At 41.1% G+C, this 13,645-nt stretch overlaps 1 protein-coding gene across 1 annotated transcript in view; it reads right to left on the reverse strand.

The window, feature by feature from the left end:
• Window positions 1-10,762: 10,762 nt before the first annotated feature.
• The window catches only part of CYP24A1 (cytochrome P450 family 24 subfamily A member 1), a gene marked incomplete at its 3' end in the record, with an annotated part of 11,263 nt that continues 8,380 nt past the window's right edge, over window positions 10,763-13,645 (reverse strand). The window contains 5 exon segments of the mRNA XM_079719584.1: window positions 10,763-10,873; window positions 10,971-11,168; window positions 11,628-11,706; window positions 12,523-12,694; window positions 12,697-12,771. Of these exon segments, the coding sequence (XP_079575710.1) occupies window positions 10,763-10,873; window positions 10,971-11,168; window positions 11,628-11,706; window positions 12,523-12,694; window positions 12,697-12,771 (635 nt within the window).

A 13,645-nucleotide genomic window follows, 5' to 3' on the forward strand; every position in this document is an offset into this window, starting at 1 on the left:
GTCTGGATGATCCCCGGTAATGCATACTCAGGATGCCAGAAGTTCAGACATGTCATAAAAAATTCCCCTTTGGTATGGTAAAATTTGGCAGACTCACCATTTGCCCTCAGATGAGCTGGGAGTCAAGCATTGGGCCAGCTCAATAGGGGCATCTAAGTTCAACCCCAATGCAAAATCTAATCAACTCTCAAAGTCAAAGGATGAGCTGATGATTCAGGTATTTGTATCAAAAGGTGTTACAAGATTATTTGGAACATAGTAGAGGATAAGACACAGGATTTCAAATCCATTCCAGAATTACATTTCTTGACAGTCTTCTAGGAAATGAAGCTAATAAACTTTTAAAGATCATTCAATGTTTTCATTGAGCACTTACTATGTACCAGACACTAGACTAGGTTCTGGCAAAGTAGCTAAGAGCAAGTCTGCCTGAACCCCAGCTCTCATGGTGTTCAGAATTAAAGTCAGCAGTTAGAGATCATAGCCCTTATTATTCTTTTTGATGGCTTAACTTTCTACAAGTTGCCAGAAATTGCTAGAAACTTGAAGGATTTCCATCCTTATGTCCAAATGAGTAATAGCATTAGTGGTAGGGATAACATTTGTACCCAGTTAATCAGCCACCTAATTATTCAATAACAGATAAAAATGCATTAACTTGTTGAGGCAAACGTGTTTTCCGAAGCCACTGTTTAGAACTGAACTACCAACATGTTTTGAGTAATAATGTCTTGTTCACAAGTCATTTTTCTCAACTGTCTTTCTGAGGGCTGATACAAGATCCCTGGGAACTGTTTGTAACGCAAGATAAATATATTGGTAATGAACAGATTCCCAAAGCAATTTCAACACTGGCATGGAAATCTATACATTCCCTAAACTTTCTCTGCTTCAAAGGCAGGTGGAATTCCTTCTGAAATGGGTAAATGGAATGCATTCGGTAAACTGCAGCTTTTGTTGCAATTAATTCAGTGATTCATGTGGTTCCTAATTTTGTCAGCCTAATCTGACTTGACAAGCCAATTCTTTGTTTGATTGCTAATCCACAGTACAGATTTTAATCTCCAACACTTAATAACTCACCCCTACATATCTTGGAAAGTTCACGACTGCCGGTGTAGGCATTTTTACAATTGTGTGTTCAGGTCTCTAGGGAGACAATACATGTTTGTGGAATGAATGCATGCTCCTTTTCATTCTCATTTCAATGGATGGAATTTGCATCCAACGCTTGAAATTTTGCACTATACTGAAGTGACATCTCAACAGAGAAAAATCCTAGTGTGAGCAGTAATTCTCAACTGCGGTGATTTTGCCTCCCAGGGGACATTTGGCAATGTCTGGTGACATCTTTGGTTGTCACAACTGAGAGAGGGTGCTGTTGGCATCTAGCAGGTGGAGATCAGGGAAGCTGCTAAATATTCTGCAATGCACAGGACAACACCCCGAAACAGGGAATTATTTAGCTTTAAACGTCACTAATGCTGATGCTGAGAAACCCTGATTCAACCAGGTTTGGTCTAGATAATTCTGTTAAAAACTTTTGTAGAAAAGGGAAGACAAGTTACTTAATTTATCCAAACCTGTTTATTCATTCATATCCCGGGGTTGGTAATAGTAAGGACTTGTTGCTGTCGCTGTGAATTTAAAATGAAATAAGGGGGGAATTCCCTGGAAGTCCAGTGGTTAGGACTCTATGCTTTCACTGCAGAGGGCCCGGGTTCAATCCCTGGCTGGGGAACTAAGATCCCGCAAGCTGCGTGGCCAAAAAAATAAAAAATAAAATGAAATAATGTACACAGAGTGCTGACTAGATTGTTGGCACACAGTAAGCAGTTTAGTAAATGATTATTATCATCATTATTAGCTTCTTGACGTAGAGTACAGTGTTATCAGTCTCCAAGGGGGCCACCAATAATATTTAAGACCTTGTGTGGTCTCCTATACTGAGCAAGGCAGACCTCTATAACCAATAGGCTATTGCAGAAATGACTTGTGTGACTTCTAAGCTTATCTCCTAAAAGAAAATGTGGCTTCTGCCTTGCTCTCACTGGGAGAGGTCAGCTGGGCTATAAGTACACACAGGAAACTCTATGAAGATATCCATGTAGTGAAGAACTAAGGCTCTGTCCAAATGGCTAGCAACTTGCTGCCCCATAAGGGAGCCATCTCAGGAGGGGGTTCTCCAGCCTCAGTCAAGCTTTGGGGAAAAAATGTAAATTACTTAAACTGACCCAAGAAGAAAAAGAAAATCTGAATAAACCAATAATCAATAAAGCAATTGACGTGGTGGTCAAACACCTCCATGCCCATGTCAGGGCTGGGTCCATGGCTATGGGATCTTACATGGACAGTCACATGGGACCCCAAGCTTAGATGGGCACTTGGTTTAATGCCTTGTGCCACTATCTTGAAATTCTTAATTTTTTTTTTTAACAAGAAGTTCCCTGCAAATTATGTAGCCAGTCCTGAGCATACCTGTGTAGTTTTATAGGTGTTTAACTTTTAAGGTACTGATAATCCAATGCCTTTCTGAAAATAGGAAAAGAAAGCATGTTATCCAGTTCATTTTAGAAGGCTAGTGTAAATTTTCAAGCTTCCAACATCTCTTGATCAAAGTCACTTAGAAATTTAGGGATAAAATGTGATTTCATCAGATCTGCCAGAACATGAATAACTACCAAAGTCATTCATTACCAAGGAAGTTTGATATTGACCTACACAAATGAATAGTCCTTTCCTCAGATGAAGTTGTTTTCTGTTTTTTTGGTTTTTTTTTTCTGGTCCTAACAAGGAACATGTTAGAAAAACTTATCCTAAGTTCATTCCGGGCTAGTTGATGAGTTAACTATTTTAAGCTCTTCCGGCACTTGTAGACTTCTAAAGCCTTAATATGAATTTTTTCCCAGGTCACTTGCTAGTGAACCTTGGAAAAACTTGGCAAATTGAATGAGTGCTCATCCAAAGTCAGACTCAGCACCCTTAACCAGAAACTCTAAGAAAAATAGATGGAATTTGTCTTGGGAATTTCATTAAGAACACAATGGCAGCATATTCTGCTGTGTCTATGGTCCTGATCTAGCTGACGCTGTACTTCTAGAAGGCAATCCTGAGCTAAACTTCGTGGCCTTATAATTTTAGTTCCTCATTTTAACTAATAGTCTGCTTCTGTTATTTAATGAAAACCAGAATCCACTTCACTGATGTCTCGAAAACAGCAGTGCCCTCCCTTCTTACTCACTTTCATGTTTTCTTCCTTATTTTCATCTATTCATTTGCAATGAGAAGTAAGATAAGTCATGTGGGGTTTTCCCACAGTCAAAATGTACCTGAAATTAAAAATCTTAAACACGTTTGAGAACAATGATGTTAGATAATTTCCTACAATTTAGGTGTTAAAAAAGAACTAATCAATCCTGTCTTGACAGGTGGGATGAACTTGTTTCCATAGTGAATTACACTGTGGAAAGCAGAGAATTTCCAGAAGGGAACAAGGAACAACTCTTGTAACGTGAGAATAGAATTCCTTTATCCTTAACAAGTGTGCAATTTAATAGATATTTGTTGGATAAATCAGTGCATGATACTGTTCTGATGATTAATCTGGGACTTACTAGGTTCCTTTTTGGACTTTCCTTTTTAATAGGAGGTTGCCCTCAGTTCCTTGCCACGTGGAGCCCCCCATCAGCCGCTTAGTCATCAAAACCTGCAAAGGAGAGAGTCTCCTGGGAGGACAGATGTGACAATCTTCTATTACATAATCGGGACGTGAGGTCCCGTCACCTTTGACATAGGCTATTGGTTAGAAGCAAGTCACAGGTCTTGCCCATACTTTGAGGGGGTTATATAACGATGTGACTAACAGGAGGTGGGAAACACGGAGGCCACCTGAGTGTCTGGGCTCCACAGCCAAACGTCCTGGGTTCAAATCCTGGCCCCATCGCATACGAGTTCCAAGAAACATAAGCATTTATTAATCTCCAAGCCTCAGCCTCCTCATCTATAAAATGAAAAATCTACTCATACCTTCATCCTAGGGTTATTAAATTCCAGAAATTCCTCATTTCCAGGTACCCTTGTGCCATTTTCATGGTTGTTTTGCCTAATTTATATGCTTCAAGAAATATCACTCACTCACTATCATCTCCCCTCTATAATGTAAATCAACTTATTTAAAAAGCAAATTTAATAATACTACTAGACATTTTTAAAAAATTAGTATTACAGAAGATAACTGTAAACACACATTATCAGTAATAAAAATTATTTGTCTGCATACCTCCAAAATTCATCCTGCACATCACTTGTGAAAGGTATATATGCCCCCTTGAGAGGTTGGGGCCAACAGGGCAGAGTGCAAAGACCCTGAGTTCATCTCCTCTTGTGAGCACACCAAAATCACAACTATCTGCAGAACAACCATCAATGAAAAAGACCAGAACCTACCAGAAAAGATCTTCCACAACTAAAGACAGAGAAGGAACCACAGCGAGACAGGTAGGAGGGGCAGATTCTTGATACAGTCAAGTCCCATACTCCCAGGGTGGGCGACCCACAAACTGGAGAATAATTTTACACTGCAGAGGTTCTCCCACGAGAGTGTGACCTCTGAGCCCCACGTCAGGCTCCCCAGCCTGGGGGTCCTGCACTGGGAAGACGAGCCCCCAGAGCATTTGGCTTTGAAGGTCGGCAGAGTTTAACTTCGGGAGCCCCCCAGGACTGCGGGGAAATAGAGACGTCACTCTTAAAGGGCCACACAACCTCTCACGCGCACCAGGGCCCAGCATAAAAGCAGTCATTGGATAGGAGCCTGGGCCAGACCTACCTGCTGGTCTTGGAGAGTCTCCCGGGGAAGCGGGGGTTGGCTGCTGCTCACTCTGGGGACACAGACACTGGCAGGTGGCATCCTCAGGAACCGTCCTACCGCGTGGGCGCTGCCGCTTGCCGGCGGCTGTCCTGGTGGGAGCCTCCCTCCAGCTCATTAGTGCCAAGCTCTGGCCCTACCTGACAGCCCATAGGTGCCAGTGCTGGACGCCTGAGGCCAAGCAACTGACTGGGCAGGGACCCAGCCCCACCCATCAGCAGACGGGCTGCCTAAAGACCCCCTGAGCTCACAGCCGCCTCTAGCCTCGGCCCTGCCCACAAGAGGGCCTCGGACGCAGCTCCGCCCCCCTGCGCCGAGGCATTAGCTCCAGAATCCCCTGCGCCGACGCATCAGCTCCAGAATCCCCTGCGCCCTGGCCCTGCCCTCCAGATAGCCGGCTCTGGCCTCTGGGCCAGCCTCACCCACCAGGGGGCAGACACCAGACACTAGAAAACCATAATCCCCCAGTCTGCAGCCCCAGCCTGCTCCTAGCGGGCCTGGCCGTTCGCTGAGACCAGCTGGGCCTGGCTCTGGCCCAATCTTTGGGACGCCCCAGATCCCATACCCAGCTGTGTTAGGAGCTAACTCCCTCCACCAGTGACCCGCCATCAGCCCTGGGATCCCTGGGTCCTGCAACCAGACTCAGGCTGCTGGAATCACCTGTGCTACCTTCTGTCGTAGTCAGACCTCTGCTCTGAGCACGGATGGTAAGTCTGCATGGGTTAAAGGTGCATATAATGCAACTCCCCTCCATCACCTGCTTATGAGTAGTAGTTGCCCCATAAATTATTTTCTACTATTCAGAGGAGCAGAACCAATCCTGTGTGTAGAATCTTGGCTACAAACATCGAGGAAATCCCTTGATCTCCCGATTCTCTCCTTCCTTCCTTAGTTCTTTTCCCCTCCCTCTTTTCTTGCCTCCCTCTCTCTCTCCAAAAATTATCTGGACATCTCAAAAGCCAAGTGGACAGCATTCCCAATGTATCCTCATGAGCTGGTTTCCCATAAGCACACATTAGACTTTTGTTTGAGCTATAGAATAGAGGTGGCCTTCAGGGAGACAGAATGGGGACTGGAGGAGACATAATGATAAAGCCACAGACGCTGAATGGCATGTATGATTGGCGACAATCATAACAGGTGTGTTACGTTCGCCTGGGCCGAGCACTGTACCACACACCCGTCTACCAGGCTGTGGACAGGAGGTTGTGTGACTTGGCTGAGTCCTGGCTCAGCCACCTGTCAACAGGATGACTTTGGGGAAATGTGCCTGGATTTATTAGCCACCATCAAGTTCAGAAGCATTATTTATATAATCAGTTAAAAAAACTTTTCATTGTAAAAAACAGTTAAAGTTTGTTTAAACTCTGAGCTTCAGTTTCCTCCTCCACATCTGTAAAATGGAGGTAATATTAGTACATTTTTAGAGTGAGTATATCAATCAGGGCTCCCCCCAAACAGAGACCAACAAATAGGATATATATATATATATATATATATATATATATATATATATATATATATATATAGAGAGAGAGAGAGAGAGAGAGAGAGAGAGAGAGAGAGAGAGAGAGAGTGTCAGCCTCAACCTCTGGGGGATTTCGATCATCCAGGAAGACATCCTCCAGGAAGCTTGAGCTGCGCTCTGATTGGTGCATAGGAGAGATGAACAGGTGAAGAAAGAGTGCTCCAGGAGGAAAGACATCAGGTGCAAAAACTGGGAGGCAGAGAGTGTTTAAAGAATAGAAGAGACTGGCAGAAGCCAGTGTGGCCAGAGTGCAGAGGCCTCCAGTGGCTCGTGTGTGCTGGGGCCTGTGGGTGAGTGGGCTGTACTTTACAAGACACCGAAGTCCAGCTTAAGGAATTGGATCTTTATGTGAGATCAATGGGATGCCACCGAAGCAGGACTGGGACACCATCGGGCTTGGGTTTTAAAAAGATCGATATGGCCAATGGACAAAGAACAGTCTAGAAGGAAGCAAGATAGCGATCAGTTGGCAGTTTCTGCTGTGGTCCAGAGTGAAGGGGATGGTGGTGCAGATAGAAATGAATGGAGTAAAAAAAGGAAAATTATTTTGCCATTCAAATGATCATCTTTTGGTAAAACTACTGTAAAATATTATTGTAATATTATATTGTAAACTAGCCACATGACAAAATTTTCTAGTGAGACAAAGTTTGAATGTTTAACTTTGGTTGTAAGAAATGCAGGGATGGGGAGGAGCTTCCCTGGTGGCGCAGTGGTTAAGAATCCGCCTGCCAATGCAGGGGACACAGGTTCAAGCCCTGGGCCAGGAAGATCCCACATGCCGCGGAGCAACTAAGCCCGTGCGCCACAACTGCTGAGCCTGCATGCCACGACTACTGAAGCCCACATGCCTAGAGCCCGTGCTCCGCGACAAGAAAAGCCAGAGCAATGAGAAGCCTGTGCACCACAACAAAGAGTAGCCCCCGCTCGCCGCAACTAGAGAAAGCCCATGTGCAGCAACGAAGACACAACACAGCCATAAATAAATAAATAAATAACATAAATAAATTTTTTTAAAAAATGAAATGCAATGAAGGGGAAACATCTCACATATTTGAAAACTTTTATTCTTTTAGAGAATTCAAAGAAGATATACAGATTAAATCTGACAACACATGTGGACTTATAATTCTAAAAAGAATTTCACAGCAGTGAGAAAGCATATACTTATTTTGGTGATGTGCACATATTTGTTCAAAATAAAGATATAAATGTACACTTCTGAAATAGTCTAAAAATGTAACCTAAAAAGGGAAATCTTTATCAAATATACAGAAACATATAGTATGCTTTTAGGAAAAGTAGTAGTAAAAACCTGTGCAAATAAACTATATGTAAACACAATTTTTAAGAGTTTTACAAGTATTGCTTAAATCTATATACCTTTTCCATTTATGAAATCATATTTTCCCAAGGAGTTCAAGTCACATAACATGGTTTACCTAGTTAATCTATAATGTATGCACACTTTACTACTGGCCCGTCTATAGCTGGGAAAATTAAGGCAGGGAAAGTCACTGAATATTTTTAAGCCATAACTAAACTTTAGAACATTGCCCTAAACTTCTAAATCAAATATCATATATATATTTTTAAGTGATGTAGCAAATTGCCATTAGAATATATACACACACACACACACAATTTAAAAACTACTGATCCAGTCCTTAATAGATTAAATAGACTCAATGCCATAATTAAATAATTTCAGGATCCTTTAACACAATGATGCCACAGTAAATCATTAAGGCATTCTTAGATAGGAGGTTTTGACTTCATTAAAGTACTTCTTAACATAGAGGTTTTCTCTAATTTTCCAATAATGTTTCTATTTCAAAACAAGAAAAAAAACCTCAGCTTCATAGGGACCTGACAACTTTAACCAATATTTAGTTTTGCTTCTATTATTAAGCAGTATTTTCCCCAACATATTAAACGGAGTTACAACAAATGGATCGTCAATACTACACAGGGCACCCAATAATCTAGGTATAGTTGGTCTTTCATTGTGAAATGTAAACTTCTGAGAAGTGAAGATTCCAGCAGTGAACCTGGTAAAGCTAGGACAGAAACATTTAGTGACTTTTACCTGACCAACGGATAAGTGCCCAACTGCCCTATACAAGAGAAAACAGGATGATGAGCAATTCTATGAAAGTCAGGATGGTGCTGATGTTAGTTACGTGTCAGTTACGAGTAAGCAGGCGGTATACCCTGTAGGGTGCCTGGTATTCCAACAATCTGCTTTCCCTGAGCCAGATACCATCTTAATAAATACCATCAGCTACATAGACAGTACAGCTTCTAGAACAATTATACAGAAGAAGGAGTATAAACACCTGGGACTGAATGTTCTTTACATGCTGTTTCATGCTCAGGTTTTTGATGTTTGCTTTCCTGCCATGCAGAAGCCCAAAGCCTCATTCTTGCAAAAGGGTAAAAATTGCTGCTCGTGGTCTTGGTAAAAAAAAAAAAATCTGGAAAATAAAGTATACCCCAATTATACATCAGAGCAGTATAGTTAAACAAGAGGAATTATTAGCAAAAAAATAAATGCTAAAACCAGTAGTGCCCTGGGCTCTTGTGTTTCACCAAGATAACTGTGCACACTGTCCTAGCTGAAGACTGGAAGTTTCGCAATTAAGCTAGAATTTCTTTGTTATCCTACTTGATTCAACTCTGTTTGTTGGCATGTTCAGAATCTGACAATTGCCTAATGATACCAGACAAATAGGGAGGAATTCACTGGGCCTCATTCAGAAATTTCATCTGTAATTGCATGTTTCCCGAAATAATCCACCTATCAGCAAATACCCTTAACTTGCAGTTAGCAAATAGCAACTAGTTCTAGGCAAATTCTAGGTGATGTCATTGAAAGGGAAGAGTGATTGAGACTGAGTTTTACCACTGACACCTAATTCTATAAAGCTATGTGTCAGAAATGTCATATTTCCACATCTGATAATACTAGAGATTTCTCAGGCTAACTTCTTATCACTTCAGTAGTTGAAAATTCATTTTATTGTGGATTAGGGGGAAATAACTAGACTAAAAAAACACCATTTCATCAAGGAAATTAGAAATAAGGCTAAAGTATACTATTAGGCCTGTGTTAATTTAAAGGAAATAATTAAGCAGCAATTAAATAGCTGATATATGAATATGGCAAAAATTATGAAGTTGGTATGAGAACGCCCACACTGTCAGAAAAGGTAATAAATGGTATGTTGCAGAAAAAGTATTACATTGTATTTAATACAGGATGGTAAATATCTCCTCTTCTATGCCAGGGGTCTGTAAATCAAGACCCTGTGGTCCAATAAGTACTACCACCTCTTTTTACGAATAAATATTTATTGAAATATAGTACTGGTAGGCAGAATCATGGCCCTCAAAAAAAGCTTAGTCCTTAATCCCCAGAACCTGTGAATATATTACTTTGCATTGCAAAGGAAGCATTGCAGATGTGATTAAGTTTATAGACCTCGAAATGGGGAGATTATCCTGAATGATATCCTGTCTGAGAGATGCAACAGAAGAAGGATGAGGGATTTGAAGCCTAGAGGCTAGTTGGCTTTGAAGACAAAGGAAGAGGTCATGAACCAAGGAATGGTGGCCTCTAGGAGCTGAGAATAACTCTTAGTTGATGCAAGAAAACAGAAACCTCAGTCTTACAGCCATAAGAAACTAAATTCTGCCAACAACGGAAATTTGTAAGGGAACAGATTCTCCCCTAGAGCTTCCAGAAAGGAACATAGCCCTGCCAAATGACAACTTGATTCTATCCTGGCAAGAGCTGTGTTGAATTTCTGACCTATAGAATGATAAAATAATAAATGTGTGCTATTTAATACAATTTTAGTAATTTGTAAGTTATTTGTTTTAGTAATTTGTTATGGCAACAATAGAAAACTAATACAATAGTCACCCCTATTCATTGACCAGTTGTCTGAGGCTGCACTGAGGTGGAGTAAAGTGGATGTGAGAGAGACCTTATGTCCTGCAAAGCCTAAAATATTTGCCAACTGGTCCTTTACAGAAAAAGTTTGCCCCCCACCCCGATATTCACATGCAAAAACCATGACAAGCAGCTTGCATTTTGGAGCACTTGCATTTGGAGCATCAGCACTTAGCTGATGCCAGACTCTGGGCTAGGTATTTTGTATTCATATCATCTTTCTGGATGGATACTATTTTGGTCCCCATTTTACAAATGAAAAAAAAAAGTGAAGGCAGAAAGGTTAAGTAACTGTTCAAGATCACCCAGTGAACCAACAGTGAGCAGGGACTCCAAGCCAAGTATGGTTGACTTCCAAGCTTGGCTCACCTCTTGGCCATTCTCCACACCCCAGATGCTCACCTGAGGCCTCCTATCTCTGGTAGAAAGCGATGGGGAGCTGTCGGCTGGGTACCAGGATGCCCAAGTGCAGCATCTCCACAGGCTCCTTGTCCGTGGCCACGATGTCATATTTGCGGACGATCTGAAACACAGAAGCACAAAAAAGCAGAATCACCCCTCTTCTCCTGCCTTGAGGAATAGGCCAGAATACAGCTGCAGAAATCCCATCAGGGTCTTACCCAGCAGAGAGCCAAGTGGAGCTGGAGCTCGGCTAATCGGCGACCAATGCACATTCTTTTCCCAATGCCAAATGGAAGATGGGCAAAAGGGTTGATCTTCTTCTTGCCTTGAAGCCATCGTTCGGGTCTAAACTGACTTGAATCTTCAAAATTTTCTTCATTGGACCCCAACACATGGGTATTTAGCATCAATACTGTCTAAAAACACAAAGCACTTAAAGAAAACGTTTGAATAGCAAAATTTACAAAAGCCATCACCTTACAAATGTGAAAGTAACCCACAAATGTATAATAATGATGAATGCCAACATGTATTGAGTGCTTGAAATGTGCCAGGTGATACTGGCACAATAAATAGGCCATGAACTTTAAAATTTTACATCACATTCTCACAACAATCCCATGTGGCAGGTTTTATTATTCCCATTTTATAGATGAGAGAACAGGCTCGCAGAGGTTATGTAACTCACTCAAGGCTATACTTGAATCCAGGCCTGTCTCCATAACCATTATTCCTAATGCTAGACTACACAGCACGTCAACTATATACTGCAATCTACACATTTCCAAAATGAATGCTCTCCCAGTAGAAACGTTTAGGGAGATCTGATGGATATTTGAAAAGGGTAAGGTACAGACTGTACAAATTCTACTTACTCCTTTGGGTAAAGCATATTCCCCCAGAACCATTGCTTTGTCAAGAGTCCGAGTTGTAAATGGCACACTCGGGGTAAGCCTGAAAAAACAAAATCAGAGATGTCAAAGTGGGCACGGACCAAGTTCTAGCTCAAGGGAATGCAGATCCTGTTTAAATAAATAGTTGCTGCCTGAGTTCTCAAAAAAGGAACATGATCCCAGCTCTTTACAAAGAAGTTCTGTCTCTTTCTTCCCAATATTTACACCTCTTGTTTATATTCTTTATCTTATTGTGTTGGTTAAACCCCCAAGTACAAGCCTGCTTCATAGCTGTTAATAGTGTTTGTTCGGTTTCATTCCCGGTACACATTCAAATGTGTACATTGACATGCTTCGCCCTCAAGCCTGTTGTTTGTTCTCGGTTTCTCCTAACTACCCTTCATGAAGTTAAAGATATTTCCTTCTGACCCTAAGACATTGTGAGCTTTGTTTTCCAGAAAAAGAATTTTCAAAGAACATTTTATACAGAGGCTCAAAAACAAAGGTGTCTCTATGTCTTATCATATAATAATATGGTTCCTTGCTGAGCTTTCATCTCACATCCTTCAATCGTGCCCCTAATCTTAATTATTGCTTATAGCATCCATTAGAGTATTATTATTTACTCTAATGATTTAAAGGGCAAGACTCTGACTTTCCAAGATTTAATAGAATTTGCCCAAATGATTTAGGAAATGAGTAATGGGAAAGGAATATGGTCCAGAGGCTCTTTTTTTTTTTTTTTTTGTAGCTTGGTAAAATTGGTAAATGTTTACGAATCAACTGTGGGAGCCATCTGTGGGAGGGCACCCCTTATTATGTGTTGGAGAAAACAGCCTTCTGACATATTCATATTGGCTTAGGTACGTGTTCTTACCGCATAGATTCTTTCAGACAGGCTTTCAAATATGGCATATTCCTCAAATCCTCTGCCTGTGGCATCTGATTCTCAGGCAGTACACTCTGAATTTCCTTAAGAAGCTTTTGTTGCACGTGGGGATTACGAGATAAATTGTAGAGAATCCACATTAAGCTGTTTGCTGTCTGAAAGCCAAATGGACGTAAACTTGAGTTTTCTGCAAATAAACTGCCTTAAAACCAATATGAGCTGAACCAAAGGTGATGCCTACCACCTTGTCATGAAAACATTATGAGTGACGCTTTTTTACATGTCCTTCTTGGCTGTGCTTCAAAGAAATGCCCTGTATGAAAAGTCAGATTTAGTTTATAAAACACATCAGTGAATAATAGCTTATTTCCTGAGGGAATCAAAGTAGAATTCTTTAAATAATCAGCTGCATTAGGACGCAAAATATAGTTTGGTACAAAAATTGAACACAAACGAGGGCATGTAGAACTGGGGCATGTAGAACTGGCCCAATGAGAGTCGGATGGGCGATTGCAACAGTATCAGTTTCCGGGTTGTGATAACAGTTTATCTTATGCACATGTTACCGTTGAGGGAAACTTGGTGAAGGATTAAGGGATCCTCTCTATGTTTTTTCTTAGAATTGCATGTGAATCTATAATTATCTCAAAATGAAATCTGTTAATTGTTTAATATAAAAAATAATATGAAAATTGAGTGGGGAGAGAGGGCTGGAGAGCCTAAGAGTGTTGCTAATAAAAGTGTCTTTTTTTTTAAATTTTGCAATGCAAATGCACAAGAAGTTGCATTCCTGGAATTTAAAAGAAAGATTTTTTTGCCGCACCCTCAAAAGTTACCACAAAAATAAAAAGGCATTATCTGTACCCAGGGTTTCAGCCTCAAGGAAAGAGCCCTGGTAGGAGGCGGCCAACACCAAAATAAGAAATTCTAGTGTCAAGTTGAGTATTTCAAAGAACCAGCCACAATTTCTGACAAAGACTCATGGCCTTTTAAGTGGCATCCTTTATTTCCTTTCCAAAGGCAATGAGAAGAGAAAAAATATTGGCAGAAACAGCCAGTGCAGCTTTTAGCTTCATAATACTCACCACTGGTAGTCTTATGTATTTGTCTT

This window comes from Hyperoodon ampullatus, assembly GCF_949752795.1.
Source record: "Hyperoodon ampullatus genome assembly, chromosome: 14".
Taxonomy (NCBI): domain Eukaryota; kingdom Metazoa; phylum Chordata; class Mammalia; order Artiodactyla; family Ziphiidae; genus Hyperoodon; species Hyperoodon ampullatus.